This window comes from Lepisosteus platostomus, chromosome 13 (genome assembly GCF_059453375.1).
Source record: "Lepisosteus platostomus isolate fLepPlt1 chromosome 13, fLepPlt1.hap1, whole genome shotgun sequence".
Taxonomy (NCBI): Eukaryota; Metazoa; Chordata; class Actinopteri; order Semionotiformes; family Lepisosteidae; genus Lepisosteus; species Lepisosteus platostomus.
The window spans coordinates 42,789,728-42,807,628 of NC_142623.1; the positions used below are offsets into that span (position 1 = coordinate 42,789,728).

General features: G+C 53.7%; 1 protein-coding gene across 7 annotated transcripts in view; it reads right to left on the reverse strand.

Annotated features, from left to right (window-relative positions):
• Positions 1–248: 248 nt before the first annotated feature.
• nsd1b (nuclear receptor binding SET domain protein 1b) overlaps positions 249–17,901 on the reverse strand; it is a 35,269-nt gene continuing 17,616 nt past the window's right edge. For 4 of the 7 annotated variants that reach the window (XM_088604763.1, XM_088604762.1, XM_088604764.1 and 1 more), the window contains exons 7-23: positions 16,957–17,269; positions 16,060–16,181; positions 14,491–14,562; positions 14,228–14,288; positions 13,810–13,979; positions 12,814–12,951; positions 12,140–12,560; positions 11,536–11,715; positions 10,859–11,015; positions 10,052–10,257; positions 9,857–9,969; positions 9,465–9,734; positions 8,804–8,920; positions 7,873–8,014; positions 7,343–7,449; positions 6,454–6,655; positions 249–6,185 (exon numbers count right to left, since the gene is read on the reverse strand). In XM_088604763.1, coding sequence (XP_088460889.1) covers positions 5,698–6,185; positions 6,454–6,655; positions 7,343–7,449; positions 7,873–8,014; positions 8,804–8,920; positions 9,465–9,734; positions 9,857–9,969; positions 10,052–10,257; positions 10,859–11,015; positions 11,536–11,715; positions 12,140–12,560; positions 12,814–12,951; positions 13,810–13,979; positions 14,228–14,288; positions 14,491–14,562; positions 16,060–16,181; positions 16,957–17,269 — 3,279 coding nt within the window. In that variant the 3' untranslated portion in view covers positions 249–5,697. The remainder of the gene's footprint in view (positions 6,186–6,453; positions 6,656–7,342; positions 7,450–7,872; positions 8,015–8,803; positions 8,921–9,464; positions 9,735–9,856; positions 9,970–10,051; positions 10,258–10,858; positions 11,016–11,535; positions 11,716–12,139; positions 12,561–12,813; positions 12,952–13,809; positions 13,980–14,227; positions 14,289–14,490; positions 14,563–16,059; positions 16,182–16,956; positions 17,270–17,901) is intronic. The other 3 variants (XR_015926203.1, XM_088604765.1, XM_088604766.1) reach the window with 3 other exon arrangements.

The following is a 17,901-nucleotide window of genomic DNA, read 5'->3' on the forward strand; positions in this document are numbered from 1 at the left end:
TTAAACATTTGAAAGGAGTTCAGCAGACGGATGTAAAAGCAATTAGCATTTGGCCAGTGTTCTGTCCTTTACATTCATCTAGGAGTGATCGACTTGGAGCCAGAAAGGGTACAGATCCCATGAAGGTTGTTCACTGCTGCACTCCTGAGGCAGTGAACCATTCTGTTCACTTCTGTCACATCCCCTACCTGTTGATTCAGGCACAGCAACAACCATTGTTAAAAAAAATCATAGCGCAATACAGCCGCTTATGAGTAAAGTGAAACTTTACTTACAGTATTTATTATATACAAAGGACTACAGTACGGTTCAGGAATCCTCTCACAAGGCAGCATATTTTTTTTTTCTTTACAACAGCAACATCTCTGCTGAACAGTGGACAAGCTGTGGCATTGGGAGTGAAAAAATGCAAAACAGCAGGAGGAAAGCAGGCACGTTGATTTCTCAAACACAGCAGGAAAGGACAAACATGAAAAAAGCCAATTAAAAAAAAAAACTCAGGAATACAGTATCTCACAATCGGGCTGAATACAAACAGTATAAACACTGTAGGAGACATGACGACATTAGAATCCCCCCCAAGTACAAAATATGATTGGACTGAGTAGTTAAAATAGAAATAATCCTGCAATGCATGCTGGGAGAAGAATGGTACATCCTGTTCAGTATGTGAGCACCTCCTGACACCCCGACATCATTTTCAGCATAACCTGTTTGGCAGGCAAGGGGGTTATTGCTCACCCCATCAACATCCCACTCCATGGAGTGTGCAGGGCCAATTTTGACACTTCAAAAGCAAAATGATTGCAAAGCATTCGACTGAAGAGTCTTGGGTACACCTGCACCGCATCTCAAAGGCAAAGACTTTTTTCCCCCCCATTTTTATTCTTCCCATGTTCAGCCAATATGTTCCAAGGATAAGGCCGATCTCCTACACTCTTGAATGATCTCTTAAAAGTGGATCTTAGAATTTTTGTCCATACAGTTCTCAGTCTCTGCCTGAAAGAGAGCACGGGACCTCTCAGGATCACTGGATGTGTATCTGCATGCAATCGTATATACAGGTCAAATTAGTTCTGTTAATTAGTTATGCACAGCTCAGTAGTCTTGTTCAATGTTGGTAATTTAGCAACACTAAAAAACAAACGCAAGAGCTGGGCAATTTCCAGCTCCTGTTGACAATTTCCCAATTTCTCGAGTCAAACCAAGTCGTGGCGCCCCTCCTGCTCACTCCTGCACAGCTCTCACTCACAGCGATCTTTCAGGGAGTCATGAAACGAATCGGAGGCAGACCTGCCGTCCGGCAAACCGAGCTCTCTGTGCAAATTCAGTCAAGGGTTAAAAAAAAATCTAGCACCCACTATTGCTCTGTGAAAGAGCACAAGAACCAGAAACAGCACCAACTGCAACACAACAGGAGTCTTGCGTTTCTCAGACTGGAACCTTTCCTTTGCTCTGGAGCTCAGTAGCTGCCTGTAGCCTCCTTGCACGATTTCCAGGTAATGACGCGTAGGTAACAGCAGAGGGAGCCACTGCTACTCACGAAAGAAAAGGCAGCACTAGCAGCCCCCCATTAGGACCTAATGGCATTTAACAACTGCTCCAGCCCCCTTCCCCCCCAGGAGGACTACAGTTGTTCACTCCTCCCCCTCGTTTGTAAAAGACATAATTTGGTTTTCCCAAGTACTACATCCCACATTCTATATAAAAAGCACCACACAGAATAAGACTAATGTGTTTTTTTTTTTTAAATACATCCCAATCCCTTTTTTGTTTTTTGCACATCTCACATGAGCAGTTTCACAGAAGACGTGCCATGCGAGCACCCCTACGAGCCGGGGCTCTGCCAGCGCGCTCCAGCCCCGAGAAGGGCGTCCCTCGCCCTCCTCGGGACACGGGGGTCGAGCACCGGAAGGTAAAGCCTTTGCATCAAAAACCCGAGAACCCCCACCACTCCTGTTCATTACAGGGCAAACGCAAATGCTCCCTGCCCTCGTAACAGGAAGCCAACTGCGAAGGGCAGAGGGCTGTACATCTACTAGAACCGAACCACAGCAGCACAGGAGCCTCTGTCGGGGACAAGGAAGTCCAGGGTAACTCTTTCTTTCCGCCTCTGAAGAGCGAACCCTGCTCTAGGAAAGTGCCAGGTACTTTTCTTTTGCCCATGGCCAATCCTCTTTGGGGAGGGGAGTGGGTTCCGTCAGCCCGTGGGCAGGAGACGGTACGTTTTCAGCTCGGCAGTCAAGGCGCTGTCTTGAGAGCAACAGCCTAAAGCAACACCGGGCGCAGCAGGGATCCCCAAACCTGATCGTGGTGACCCCCAGTTTCGGCAGGTATACTGAGCTGCTGGGAACTCTTACATAACCAAGCCCTTTATTAACTGAACTAGTAGTCCGATTGATTAGGTTCTATAGTACTGAAGATGACTACCATCCCTGTCTTTTCGGCAAAAGAAAATGGGGTGAACACCCAGCTTGAACAAAAGACAGACTAAGGTCACCAGGACCAGAATGTGGAAGCTCTGCTTTGTGGTCAGAAGTCAAGAACAGTTAACAACTTACAACAACTTCTCACAAATGGTTTTGACGTGATCACCAGGACCCCTGTGCACAGAACAGGATTTGGAGGATTCAAGACTTCTACTACAGCAACAGCAAGGAAAACGTCCAGTAGTGATTTTTAGCCTTATGACACATATAGAAACCCAAAGCTTTCAGCATGATGTGTACCTTCTCATGGCATGGGAAACTCAGAAAGTGTCTTTTTTTTTTTTACAGCAATTACCGAATTCAGTCATTTCAATTCACACTTAGTTGCCAACCGCTAACGGACAAGAAAAAAAATCCACACCTCACCGTATTCTGACCTACTCCTGGTTAATACTGAGATTGTGTAGCTGCAGCTGCCTACGATTAGCACCCTGTACCTTTAATCAGAACTATCAGAAAAATCCATCATTGCTTGTGCAATACCTCCTGTCTGTCTACTGAACACACTTTCACTCCGGTGGTCTCCAGCCCTGGTCCCGGAGGGCCCCAGTCATGCACGTTTTATTGAAATAATCAATTTTTAAAGACTCAAGATCATTCAGATCAAATAATCAGAACAGCCTTCGATCCTTTCCCTTTATTGAAACGTTAAGTAAGGGATCCTCATATTTAAATAACTGGTGAGGCAGGCTGCCCTCCAGGAACAGGCTTGGAGACCCCCTTAACTTACGAAAGGGTACAGAACGAGAGGAGGCCTTTGGGCCATCAAGTCCATTTAGCTGCTAGGAGCTAATTGATCCCATCCAGCCATTTCTTGAAGCAAACCAGGGTATCGGCTTCAACAGCATAACTTAAGACCCCCACAACCATTTGTGTCAAGACAAGACTTGTGTCTTCAGTCTTCAATGCACAAGTTCAAGAACTCACTTCAGGTATCTGGGGTTAATACTCACACTGGCACCAGTATCAACCTAGAAAATAAAAGGGAGGCAGACGGGCTGCGTCCCTTCCTGTTCGCACTGGTGGTCGCGAGGATCGAGTTCGCTCACAGGTCTTCGGCTCGTACAGGACCGCGGGCCCGCAAAAAAGAGGGAGCTCATCCTTCAGCGTCTATGAAAGAGACGGACGCTCACAACCCCTCCTGGATTGCAAAAGGCTTCCTCTTGCTTCACCTCCACAGTATTGCCCAGTTATCCAGCAACTGCACTGGCGGGGCTGCAGCCCTGGAACAGGCCAAAGCAAACGAGCCAGGCACCGATGCGCGGGATCCACACGATGACACAAAACCGCGGGACAAGCTGGGGGCCGCCAAGGAAGGTGGGGGTGGGATCGGTACAGAGATTCCGATTTGTTGGGTGGGTGTTCGACTACCAAAAAAATATCCGAGTCTTCGATTTCGGGCAGCGTGCCGACGCCGGCGCTCGTAAAGACGGACAGCACCTGGAGAGGAGAAGGGGGCGGCTGCCGTCACGCCTGAAGGTCACGTTTTTTGTGCGTTACAAGTGTCAACAGCACCGCCTCTTCAATACATCCTAGAATATTATACACACTGCATATTTACTACAGACGTTACACGGCATAACAAAAACACATTTATTGAGCATACTGGCACTTTCACATTCAGCTTTCCTGCGAGAGGAATTCTGGCTAAACTGCTCATAGAATGACCCGACCCCTCTCCCTGTAGCTGATGGGCTTCTGTGTAACTTGAGACCAAGGAATAGACTCTGGGAACCGTGGAGACCTCCATGAGAAAACAATATGGATGCTTCTGCCCCTACAGGAAAAAAACAACAACGATAAACTACTTCTGTATCCAATGGTAAAAAACTGTACATGTAGTCTGTTCCATGAATGATCTACAGATTAGTTCTGTGTTTTTCAAGAGCTCTTTTTTCTACAACAGCCTATTGTGAAGCTGGTAACTGGACACACGACAAGCATAATTTCTGGAGACCCAGTCCATCACACAGCAAGTGGTAGTGCCATATAAAACAAAATTCAAATTAAAACTGTATGAGGTTATTTTTTGTCCTTTTATAATAAAACAAGATCTAAAATGCATTACATACCCAAAAGTGACCTAGAAAGTGAGCGGATAAAATAAAAGAAAAAGTCAGTGCCCGCCCTCTCTCTCGCTAAGCACTACGCGTTGTTGGAGAACCTTGTAGATCACGGAATGTCCTGAAATTCCCGTGCTGAGGAAAGTGGACACAAACTCATAGCACAGGGGGTTCTGTTCATCAGTACCCACCGCCACCACAGCCGGGTCCGCTGTCAGTACCCAGCCAGGCTCGTGACGCACAACAGCGCGAGCCATCTGGAAGATGAAATAAAACGGGTGGGGAAAGTCCAGCAGAACGAGTCTGGTACAGGGGGACCTCCTGTGGGCTAGCGGCGCAGGTTAGCGAAGTCACGCCCCTCCCCGCCATGCTCCGTCTCTCAGACCAACGCGAGGAACTCCGGAGGCGCTGGCAGAATTATTGCAAAGGGCTGCGTCGTTCACAATCTCGGAGGGCCGAATTCTGAACGGGACCGTTTGTTTTTCTTTTTTTTTTTTAAATGCACCGATCCGCATCGGCCAATTCAATTTCAGTCTTGATAAATTAGCAAAAGAAGTCGAGGAAAGTCAGGAAAAAGGATGCAGATTAATCTCTGGATTATTAGATAAATATCTGGGCAGCAGGGAAACCACGTACACAAAATTCTTTTTTACTGAAGCCTGGCATTTCTTAGATCCTCTTCCTTTTTTAAAAAATGTTCTTTTCCATCATTTTTAAAAAGTATTCCGCGTGTTCTCTGCCAATTCAGACCTCATATCACCAATTCTCAATCGGGGACACAGAGATAAGATTCTGGGCTTTTACTTGTTTCCTTCCGCTAGGGCTTATTCCCAGGGTCCACGCTAAAAGAAAGGTCTTGATCAACACCTAGCGAAAGAAAACCCTGAAATGCGTTTCTGTGGAAATGAAGGGTGAAGAGACGGGGATGAAGCCGACCTCCCCAGGGTCCCGCGCTCAGGCCTGCGCAAAACGGGGGGCGCGCGCACCGGGCCCCACGGGGACCCTTCAGATGAAGCATGCGGAACGAAACGGAAAAACAGGGGCGCTGCCTTCTCCCCACGCGGTGTGGTCAAGGGCTCCCTGTGCCCAACTCAAAGATTTCGGACTCTCCCGTGCCGAGCCGACGGGCGCGAGGGCGAGAGGAGTCACTTGTCCTGCCCTCCGACCTCACCTCGCCCGTCCTCCGCGGGGGAGCTGGGGGAGCCGGGGCTGCTGGGGGAGCCGGGGGAGCTGGGAGAGCCGGGGGTACGAGGGCTGCTGGGGGCGGTGTCAGTCGTGGGGGGCTTGTGGCTGGCTGGGGAGGGGGGCGAGGGGGCGGCGGGCTGGCCGTTGGGGAAAGGGCGGGCGGCGGCGACAGCGCCCGGCACCTGGCCCGCCGCCGCCTGCATCAGGTCCCTGTCCCTGCGCCGCGCGGCCGCCGCCGCGTCCGGGACGTACTCGCGGATCTCCCCGGGCTCCAGCGGGTCGGGCCCGCAGGGGTCGTGCTCGCTGCAGGACAGCCGGCCGTCCAGCTTGGAGATGAAGAGCATGCCCTCGCGGTGCTGCTTGCAGAAGGAGCTGGGGCACATCTCGCAGAACGACGCAGCCTCCTTCCCACACACGTCACACTGGTGCCAGGGGCACTCCCAGCGACCTGCAACACACAGACACCCGGCTCTCGTCTGCGCACCCAGACACAACCCTGACCGCAGAGCGAGAGCTCCCACAACTCTCCTCTCCCCGGAGCCCTGCAGCACTGGACAGCGCCCCCTCTCCCCCACCCCTTCAGCTGGACGCCACCCCCTCTCCTCCACCCCTTCAGCTGGACGCCACCCCCTCTCCTCCACCCCTTCGACAGAAACAGAGCGGAGGACCAGTCCGGCGACTGGTGCTCATCTCGGCAGGTCTGACGGGCGCGTTACCTGCGGGCCTCTTGGTGAGGTTGAGGCAGTCGGCGTGGTAGACCTTGGGGCAGCCCGGCTTCTTGCAGGACACGATCTGGCCGCCGTCCCCGCAGCTGAAGCACTCGTCCTCGCGCTCCTTGGTCACCTCCGACCTGCCCTTGCGCCGCGCCGGCAGCTTCCTCTTCAGCCGGCGGCCCTTCTCCTCCGAGGGGGGCTGGTTCTGGGGGCACACGGCGAGCGGGGCGCGTGAGGGAGGCAGGGGGGGCAGGATGGTTTCTCTCTCCTGCGGCCCCCGACCCGCTACACTACCGTGTCAAGCCTTTGGGGTTCTTGGGGGATGAAAGGCGCTATATGAAGGAAATGAAGCTGACCCATACAGCTTCTTCCCTTGGGAAGGATGGAAGAACAGCAGGACACACGTAGCCCAAGTGCTTCTGGGATGGGAACAGTGGTAACAATTTGTCAACCTGTCAACCTCAAGGCGTAGGGTCCCCCCCACCAGCTCACAGTAATAAGGTGTGCTTTCAAAGAAAGCAGGCTTGTGAAAACTGAACCAGGGAGAGACAGGACATCATCTCCTGCCAAAGACGCCTCTTGAGCACAGAACAGCTCAGTGCAGCTGTGCACCAAGCAGGCAAGCCATTGCAGGCACCCTGCAGGTCGGACAGGGCTGGGACAGCACCGTAAGATACAGCTCAGCTCTGCTCTGTACTGTGTTACGGTTACGAGCCCGTGGTTCCATGCTCAATTGTGTAATACACAGCTCTCACTGTGCAGTTCCTTAATGACACCACCTCACTCTAAAACTGCCTGTTCTCCTTAATTAGCACATGGCTTGGCCAGGGGGAAAAGACTCTGTATTCCAGGGAATTCTGACTGCCCGGGTACCCTGGCATCTCCTGCTCACCTTCGGCCTGACTCCCAGGAACCCACTGCAGTTCGAAGCTCCACATTTGCACACCGTCTTCCCGTTGCCCAGACACTCCAGGTTGTAGTTGAAGGTGAGCTCCGTGCCTGCCGGGAGGGGAAACCGAGAGAGGTGGTTGGAATCGGGGATCACCGTGGGGAAACATGGGGTCTCCTGCTGCTGCACGTCAAAGACGGTGTAAGACAACACGCAGCTGCCCAAAGCCTCAAAGCAGGATTTGAAGGAAAGTGTAGACTGAACTGTTTGGACACACCTACAGAGAGACAAGGCTGCAGAACCTACTCATCTGTGCCCGTCCTGTAAGCATCTTTACTGCTGTAACTGAAGGTTTACAGACATGGTGAGGAAAAGTGGTTTCCGGCCGAGGAGAGCAAACTGAGGGCAGCTCACAGCTGCGTTACACAGTATATCCAGCACTGCTTTATTTTGCTTCTGTGTGGCTGCACACTGCACACCAGGGGGACTGACTGGGGCGTCACTGGGTCTGCAAGGGCCACGGCCAAACTCACCCGCGGCGATGTCCACCAGGGCAAAGAGCCCCACCCGCGTGTCCCCGTTCACCGTCCACTTCTGGGTCTCGCAGTTGGGCTGGCAGCTGTGGTTCATGAACCGGGCTTGGTTCCCCTTGGGCCCGGCGTCAATGATCCGATCCTGACAATGGGCAGAGTGAGACGGTCTTCGTTTAAATTCCTCTCTGCGCTAGCTAGGGCCACTGCATTTGCTGGTCCATTCAGGGCCCGGGAGTTTTACTGAGAGCTCCGAAAGGCCCGTTCTCTCTCTCTCTCTCTCTCATGCGGCAGGACACTGGCGCCGCCCATCCTGCTCACTGCTTCTAGTCAGTGTTTTACTACAGAGGATTCGGCAGAGAGGCGGCAAGGAGAAATGGCTCCCCCTGGTGTCCAGAACCTGCTGAACTGCTTGGAGTGCATCAGGGCCCACACAGGACCTGTGAAATAGTCACACTGGGCCCACCACCGGTTCCGGACCCAGTTCTGCAGCTTTACTGTAACATGTATGTCACCAAAGGCAAACTTGGCCTGTTCTCTGAATTTCTGTTAAACAGCAGGCTTGTGTCACCTCCCAGCACCCCTGATTTAGTCTGTACTTAGGAAAAGACAGGGCCGTATTCCCCCTTATTAAAAACTGACTCCATTATTGACTTCAGAGCGAGCTCACGAACCTAATGTTACACTAAGCCAGAGGATCCAGTGGAAAGCATTTCAGACACAGCAAGCTACCACCTAGATATCCAGTACTCCTTTTGTTCAAAGTTCACTTCCAGACAAACACACAAGCAGGCACGACCTTCCAGCGCGAAGTCAGACGGATTTTCTCAACCACTGTGGACCCGAAAAGGAAGGCAAGTCGGGCAGGGCTGACCCCCACCAGCCCTGACCGCCGTCAGCCGGAGGAACGTCCTCATCACCCCGGGCCCCTCACCTTGTCCAGCGTCAGCATGTAGAAGTTGAAGATGTCGTTCTCCTGCGCGTGCCTGATCCGAGCTCGACACTCCTCTTCGTCGATCACCTCGCCCACGTACTCGTTCACGAACTCCCCCTGCACACGACAACAGCACGCGCACGCGGCGCCGCTCAGCGAGTGCAGAGAGAGCGGTCAGCGTGGTCCCCACGAGCAAAGACTCCGGGCCGCCCCCCCTCACCTGGGCTGCAGTGCACGCTGGGAGCTCTCCTCCTTAATGAAGGGCAGCTAATTCTTCTACTAATCAAGGGCAGCGCGAACCACACAGGCCGACAGAGCTGTGGAGTTAAACCACCCCCCCCTCTCGCCACACCCTCTAAGCAACCTGTGCTGAATTAGCTGGACTTCATCTGGAGCTGGCCATGGTGGCAGAAGAGGCCGTCAATGCATTTCTGAGAATCGGTTAACAGATATTAGACATCAACATCTTAATTCTACTCGGAAAAAGTTAAAAGTAAACAGAAGTTAAGAAGAGGTCTGCACACCCGACTCCCACGTCTCTGCAGCGCCCCTCACTGACGGTGCCCCCTTTTCTAAAACTACGTCGGCGTCTTCTTCCGCTTCACCCCAACGACCCCGGGCGAGCAGGACCACCCCCGCCCCCCCCCGCCGTGAGCCGTACCTTCTTGATGTCGGAGGTGCAGCGCAGCCCCCAGCCCCTGCCCAGGGTCCGGAAGATCTCCACCTGGGTGTACTGGCGCTTGGTGAAGCACTGGTTCTGGCACCGGCCCCCCGCCGGGCACACCTGCGGGTGGCACTCGTACATCAGCATGCGGTTGATGCACTCCGAGTCCAGGCCGCAGGGGTTCTCGTCGCTCGCCTTGCAGTTGCAGCGCGGGATCTCGGACAGGTCCGCCGTGATGATCTGCACCTTCCCCACGGGCCGGTTCACCTGCAGCGCCACGCACAGCGCACAGGCGAGCACGTCAGCTGATCTGCACCAGTATCACGGGGGCCGTGGAGCTCCCCTCGCGGACTTTAAAAGGCTGTCGGCGTACTCTTCAGGGCGCATACCTTGATGTGTCTGTAGGGAGGGGGTTTTTTGTCATTTCTCCTGTCTTCCTGTAGCTGCCTCATCTCCTTCTCCGCCTGGAGCTCCTGGAACCTCTGTGCAGCCTCCTGCAGAGCTGTAGGGAGGGATAAACTGTAACACCCACCCGCAAGGGATGCTGGGAATTGTAGTCCACACCTAACAGACCAGGCTGGTACCTTTTTTGTAAATGGGGTCCACCCCCTTTCCCATCTTGTCCTTGCTGCTGGCATCTCCTTCCATATAGGGGAAGACACGGGCCTGGTAGGTCCACAGATAGTCGTTGGAGCCAAAAAAGTGCACAGGAAACTCTCCGATGTCGTGCCGCATGCGCAGGATGTTGGCGGGAATGTTTTTGGGGTGACTCACTTCTGCAGGCCACCACCTAAAAAAAAACAAAACAGATCATCAGGAGATGGCAGGGATGTGGTGAAAACCAAAGACGAAAAGTACCAGCAGTCCTGCAGCTCCAACAGCCCCAGCCCACGGCTGAGGACAGGTAGTGCTGACAGCTCTCTGCAGTGAGGAATTAGCCGAGTGCCTCAGGGGCCTGTATTAGGACCACTACTCTTCCTAACACACATCAGTGGTCTGCATTCGGCTGTAGTGAGCATCACGCTGTATTAACTTATTTGCACCTTACAGTCAAGCACCTTGACCAAGTATTTGGAATGATGAGATGGCAATGACCTTTTTGGTTAAATTTAATCACGTGTGTGATCATATTAGAACAAAAACAGACGTTGCGTTCAACCCAGTATGACCCAGATGAGCGAGATACCCAGCTATGGTGCTAAAGGCGATACCCTGTCTTTTTTCAAGGAATGGCTTGATTAGCTCTCAGATCAATTAGAAAACCAAGGGAGCTGTACATAGGGGCTGGATGACCTCTTCACATTTGCACACAATCTTATGTTCTCGTATAGAGGCCCAGATCCGAGCACGCCTGCCCTACATTCACCAACACCTGCACTCCGTTGCCTGACCTGTATCGGCCCACTTTGACCCACACCACCTCCTTGTAGTGGGGCTTCTTCCCGGCCCGGCAGTCATTGCAGAACCAGCTGCCCTCGGGCATGTCGATGTTCAGACACTCGCGGTGGAAGGCAGCAGGACACGACTCGCAGCAGAGGAGACTGCCCCCTGCAGGGAGGGAGGGAGAGAGAGAGGAAGCTCTGCTTAGGCATCGTAGGCACCTCCTGCCAACTTTCTGGCTTTTCCATCAGGAACCACAAAGAGCCGAGTGCAGGAGGCGCAAAGTCTGCACGTCCACCAAAAAACAGCCGGCAAACTGCAGGCTCTTCCCTTCACGTGCTCCACGGCCTACGAGCTGTAAGGTGAAGACACCGGGCTTGGGTGGCGAAACCCAGTAACACACGAGGAGGAACACTTCAGCACATGAAAAAACGAAAGGCACAGTAAAATATTAGAGAGGATATCCTTGCTTACTGGTGCTACAGACGATTCTCTCCGAATTGTGGGAGTGTTTCTTTCTACACAACATAAGGCTCCACAAAAGACCTATGAGGTGAGATCCCAAACCAATCACATCCACGGCGGCCGGATCTTTCCGAGACACTTTCCTGCCCGTGTGATGAAGACCTATTCTATCCCGTGTTCTGGGTGCCGAAGCAGAACCTGCAGGGGGGGGGGGGGGGCTGACCTTCGGAGCAGACGAAGCACCAGCTGACGTTGACGTGCTCGTGGTTGCGGCAGCCCTTGCGGGGGGCGAAGTGGTTGGGGCACAGGAAGCTGTTGTTGGCCAGGATGACGCTGCCGGCGGCCATGCAGAAGTCGTTGGCGTGGTAGGCCACCGGGCAGCGCACGCAGCGGGTCAGCCGGCCTGCAGCCAGGAAGGAGGACACGGGAAGAGAGTCTTACTCGCACGTCACGCTCCAGGATACTGCCCTAATTTATTCATACACAACGCCCGTGTAGAACGCTTCATAGGGAAACCACATACAACAACTACACATTGCTTTCTGCTGAGCTCACATTAAATACACAAGTATCACATCGTGTATCCTACAAACACTCTGCTTCCGCCTTTCACTCTAGCGAGAAGGTAGTCCCTGCTCAGAGCTGACGAGCTCCCTGGGGTGATTTTCGCTCAGACAAATCCGGCGCACACCCCTGAGACCACAGGGAGGCCCTTTCTGGGGACAACGAATCGCTTCCTGACCTCGGGCAGCCTGCCGAGCCCCCGATCTCCCACTGCAGAAACCCCCCGCCCCCCCACCCCCGATCGGCCCCCGGGCGCCACCCACCTTTGGAGACGGAGGGGTTGGCGGGGTTGGCGATGAAGCAGGACAGGCAGACGTGCAGGGAGCAGCGGAAGCCGCGGCTCTGGGGCGCGGTGGGCGTGTGCCGGGCGACGCACTCGCCGTGGTAGAACTTGCCGCAGACGGGGATCAGGCAGCGCTTCACGTCGGGGCCCGGCTTCTTGCAGACGAAGCAGGTGTGGATCCCTGCAAGGGGAGGGCAGCGCGTTACGGGACGGGCCCCGCCTGCACGGGCGGCGGCGGCGGCGGCCATCACGACGACGGGGCGGGGGGCGGACTGACCGGTGGTGCACTCGTTGCAGATGAACCTGCCCTGGGGCGTCTCGGCCAGACCGATGCACTGCAGGTGGAACGCCCCACAACACTGGCCCTCGCACAGCAGCAGCTCCCCGGTCTTCTCGCACACCTGCGGAGGCAGACGCACAGCCCTGACCTTCCTGTCTCGCACCTCCCCACGGCCCCCGCGGCGCCCCCGGAAGGGTCCCCCCACCCCCGTTTCCCCGTGACCAACCCCTCTCCAACCCGGGGAGGTGGGGGTCTCGAACTCCCGAGAGCTCGGGGAGCCAGTCGCGGTTCTCTGGTTCCGGGTGCGAGCGACAGCTTCGAAGAGCAGCACGGCGTCGGCCACGGGGACGAGGTGGACGGAGAAGTCCTCTCACCTGGCAGACGTTCTCCTTCAACGAGGCAGCGCCGCCCTTCTCCCCGGTCAGCTTCCTGCTGGCGGACAGCCCCGCCTCGCCCTGCCCGGCCTCCTCCCTCCCCGCCGGCTGCCCGTCCTCCAGGCCGGACATGGAGCTCTGAGGACACAGGGAGGAAGACCCCGCAGGTCAGCCAGCTCCCAGAGCTGGGCCGGCGGGGGCGCTCGCACTGCTCCTGCCACATGCAGCGATCGCTGCACTCTCTCTCTCTCTCTCTCAAAAACTCCGCCATCGGTACCGAACAATGAATCCCTTGCCAACGCTGAGGCAGAGCATCAGTACAGCGAAGCACTGGGGCACCTGAGAACAATATGTTGAATGCGCTGTGTAGGAGCTGGGGGCAGCCTCCCTCAGCTGTATGACATCAGACAGGGACATGATGTGGTTTGTGCAAAGGTATGTAAATATGGGAGAACAGTCACAGGTGGTTGCATGGGAAAGCGATGGCAACAACAGTCCTTAGCAGGGAGCAGAGTCAGGTGTGCTGCAGTTACACCACCTGCAAGCCTTAACCTGGAAACTTCGTGCCTTTCAGTGGCATGTCACATCTTTGCCATTTACGTTTCCTGTTCTACAAGTCACAGCATAAAGCATTTCCATTCACCTTCCCTTTGTTTAAGAAGCTCATAAATGTATAAAATAGCCCTATCCGATGCCGAGAGGTTCGCAAAATGTAAATCCCAGATGGGGACTGAAGTACCTTTACTTACAATTTTTCTTTTGCCGTCATTTAAAAATGAACCAATGAATGGGATTTTAAAAGAGATGAGGGAGCACCAGCGAATCGGAGAAGAGGGGAAAGAGAGAAAAAGGAGGATCCCGATCACAAAGCATTAACTGGACACCTTGTGCCAGACCACCGTGGAAAATAAGGACACAGGCGTTGCGAAACGAAAAGGGAAAAACATCTTGGCGGCGTGCCGAGGGCTCAGTGGAAAAGAGGGATTCTGGACTCGCCTGCGTCGCCTCGCAGTCCGTGAGCAGCTCGGGGTCCACAGAGGCGTCGGGGGTCTCCTCCAGCCCCTCTCCCGACTCGGGGGTCCGGGCGTCAGGGCTGGCCTTGTGCGCCGGAGGAGAGGATGCCTTCTGGGGCCTGCTCCTCGGCCTGTCGGGGCTCTGCGCGGGCGCTGGGGACGGGCAGGACAGCTCACGTCACCGACAAGCTCGGCACGCCCCACCCCCCGACTCCCCTGGCGTGATCCCGGCCTCCTCGCAAGAAACCGAGAGGTGCGCTGTGCACCGCCACTCGGGCAACCCCGGCCAGCGTCTCTTCGCGGCCGAGCTCTGCAGCCCAGGACGCCGCGGTCCACACGCCCTCGCGGCCAGCGCCGTGCATGGCGGGAGGGGCCCGAAAGAGAAAGGCACCTGGACTCACCTGCCGGAGCACCATGGTAGGACGGACTGGGCTCAGGCACTTTCTTCTTCACAGTCTTCACCTATGAAACAGGAGCTTTAACGTGGGCAGGGCAAAGGAGCTCACTTACTAATGTGCACCTCAAGCCCCAGGGAAAAGTCCGCTTGCAACAGCACAGAGACAGAGGCATTCCGGTCGCTTCTGCACAGCGGAGAGACCTTCCACCCTGGGGTCTGGCTCTCTCCCGGAGCGCTGTGTACAGGTATTTAACCTCCCACCCTCACCTCTTCCAGTACTTCCTGAGAGTCCTGTCCCTCCGCCTCCTCCTCAGCCACACTACCTTGTTCTCTACACTCCTGACCACCAACGGGACAGTAGAAGAGGGGGAAAAACAAAAACAAAAAGAAAATAAAACACCCACAATCAGTCAGCAGAATGCTTGCATTTTCTTTCAGCGCTCGGTCTCAGGAGGACAGCGGCCTGAGGCCTGCCCTTATTTCGGCGTCTGGGCTCATTCATGCACCTCAACGCAAGGGCGACTTTCAAAGCCTTTTGCTCCAAAATCAAAATTTGCTCCATTACTTCGTGAACGAAACTACAAACATTTCGAGGTGCACATCTCACGCGTGAGCTCAGGGAAAACAGAAACACTGAGTGCACATGGTTTCGTTCGGTTAACCCCAGCTGGTCGAAACGCTGAAACAACTGAAGCACCTCAGTCTCTAATTCTGCTCCATCTCTAATTATAGAAAAGGCTGAAATATACGAGCGGACAAACCTACAATATATACACCTGTGTTGACGCCAACACTGTTCTGCATTGCTGTGAGGAGGAAAGACAGCAATAGAGCAAGACTTTGCACTGTAGCCAAAAGCTTTGAGAAGCAAAAATAAAAACACGAAAGACATGTGCCCAACACTCTTTACTCTTGAAAAGGAAAAGAACAAGAGACACCACAGAGGCCTGTCTTTCGGTAGCACAAACCTGGGAGGTGTGCAGGCTGCCAGTCTGATCACACCGAGACCATTCTCTAAGGCCTCGCCACTCACAGGTGAGCGTTCACAAGCCCCCAGGGTGCACCTGCAGGTCATCCCCGTGTCACTCTGGACCGACATCGGATTCGCATTCGGAACGGGGCGGTGCGTCACTCTGTACCGCGTGATATCCGTTTCTAATCAACTCCCGGAGAAACGACATTTCTACAGATGCGGTGTTCCTGGGCTTACGCGGTCTTGATGTGCGCGGTTTGGGTTTGTCACGCCTGAAGAATATGTACCCCATCAGCTCTCGCGTTCACCCGGGAGAACAGTGCTGCTTGGGTGGCCTCTGGCCCAGGGTTCCCCCAGCCCCCAACCGTCACACTTAATAAACGCCTCTGGAAAAGGTCCAGGATACTGGCTTTCCAATGAGCAACAATGCACTGTTTGGGCAGAGCCAGCATGTTCACATTATTTACAAAATGTTGTATTTTCTGTGTCTCGGCCCACAGCTGCCCATCCCTCAGGGTCGTTCATCTCTGAACACGGCGATGTCACGGGCTGTGCAGGCCCAGGCTGGAGGCTCAGCGCTGACTGGAGGAGAGCACCGAAAGCCTGCAGGCACCCGGGCGGCCACAGGGGGCGCTGTCTCTCCAGGAGACAAGGGGGACCTGAGCACCTAACCCTCCCTAGCCTCAGCAGGGCTCTGTAGGAGACAGGTGCCGGGCTGGGCTCGGCGCCTGCGCTCAGGCAAGCGACTGTCCTGCACGCCGGCCTTCGCAGACTGGGCAGAACCGCTCGCTCGCACGCGGCTGGGCCAGCCCTGACGACAAATCCGCGCGCGACGGACGAGTGGGGTTAAAAACGAAAGGTACCTTCTGGGAACTGCGGGATTCTTCTCGGATCTTCTTCTTTGGGATGGAGATGGGCTCCGATTCCATGGAGCTCTCCAGGATCTTTTTGGTGGGCTTGCGGAGCCTCTTCCCATCTGGGGAGACTAAACAGGGGAAAAACGGTGCAATAAAACCAGGATTCTTTCTTCCTTCCCCCTCAAAATAAAAAAGTGCAAAGAACATCCTAAAACTCAGTGATTATATGAGTTTTCTCATTAGCGCTGTAAAACAAATGCTTTTGTTTTATGTGGTATAGTTTTGGAATATCACTAACGGCTTTAAAAACATTTTTTGCCAATTGTAACAAGAAAAGTCTAAATGCTGTTCAATCTGTATCCGTACTAAACAATTTTAATGGACAAACGTATCTTCATTTACAGGTGCTGACTGTCATTAAATAACACGTAAGCCTAAAAGACTAATCCGATTTGGTTTCAATGAAGCTGACACTCTCGTAGGCTATACAACTGAAACATCAGAGAAGCACTTCGTGCGGATATACCACAGTTTAAGAGAACCCTTTTCAACTCACTTGAAAATACACGCCAATCTGATCAGTCCCGAAAGACTAAGAGACATCTTCCCATCATCAGAAAGTCTCCAAATTAAATTAGCCACAAATGTAACGACTGATATTTGTTCAGATCTATGAAGTGTTCTTGTGCAATCTGTAATTTACCATTTTTCCAAAAACCAAACACTGTAGCCACATAAAGGACTTTGAACCCATGACCTCAACAGCTGTCAAAAACATAAGGTAACACAAAATTTTACAGAATTCAAATACATTCTCAATGCTTTTGGAAAAAGACAGACCTGACAGAACCAGCCCTTGTGTGGGGCAGCGGTGTGCCTCTGGCCCTCTATATGGTCTCGTACCTGATTCTGCAGACGGCTGAGGGGGCCGTGTAGGAGCAGGGCTGCCGGTGGGCGGGTCCGGCGAGTGGGGGCGGGTCAGGGGTTTCGAAAGGTCCATGTCACAGCTCTGAGGGGACATCTCCTCCGAAGGGGATGGAGCTTCCGGGGGCGGGGTTAGCGTATCTGGGGGAGGGGCCGGGACGTCAGGGGGCGGGGTCTGCTCTGCCACAGGCGGGGCCTGCCCTAAGAGGGCCTTCAGCTGCTCCTCAGGGGGCGGAGTCAGCATCTGAGGCAGCGGCTGGACCAGGTCGTCCTGCGCTCTCTTCTCAGGAACCTAGAGAGCAAGGTTATGATGGGCTTATCCAGAGAATCCTGAAAGGATTCTAATTCAAGGCACTGCAATTAAGGGTCTTGGACTGACCTCATGACCAGATGTTAAATAACCCAGTCTTACTTTCTTCACTTGTTTGCACTAAAGCAGGGATTCTCCAACCCTGGTCCTAGGGGATCGTTGTCCCTCCTTGGGCTGCTCTCCTGCTGAGCCCTTAATCCGTCTGCTAATCGACTGATGGAATTGATCTGCTTGCTAGTTTAGACTTCCCGGCTCTCAGTCCGAAAATACTTTAGCTTTAGCTTGTCCAACAACATCAGCGTACAAAAAAAATTAATTCAGTCAACCTCCCCTCCCCAATTATCTGTCCATTCCTGAACAGAAAGCTCACTGTATGACAAACGGGTTGGTAGATTAATGGGAAAAGCAGTCCCCACCACTTTGTTTCCTCCTTCAATTCATAAGAGCTCACACACCTGAGTTCCGAAACTGGAACTGGCACAGGGGGACTAATATTACAACCCCCGTAGAGTTTTTTTTAAGACCTGAAAGAAAACGAAAAAAAACACCCACCCAATATAGGAAATGAAACCATTTCGCCTGCTGTTAAGAACTTAGCTGGACCAAAACCCAGA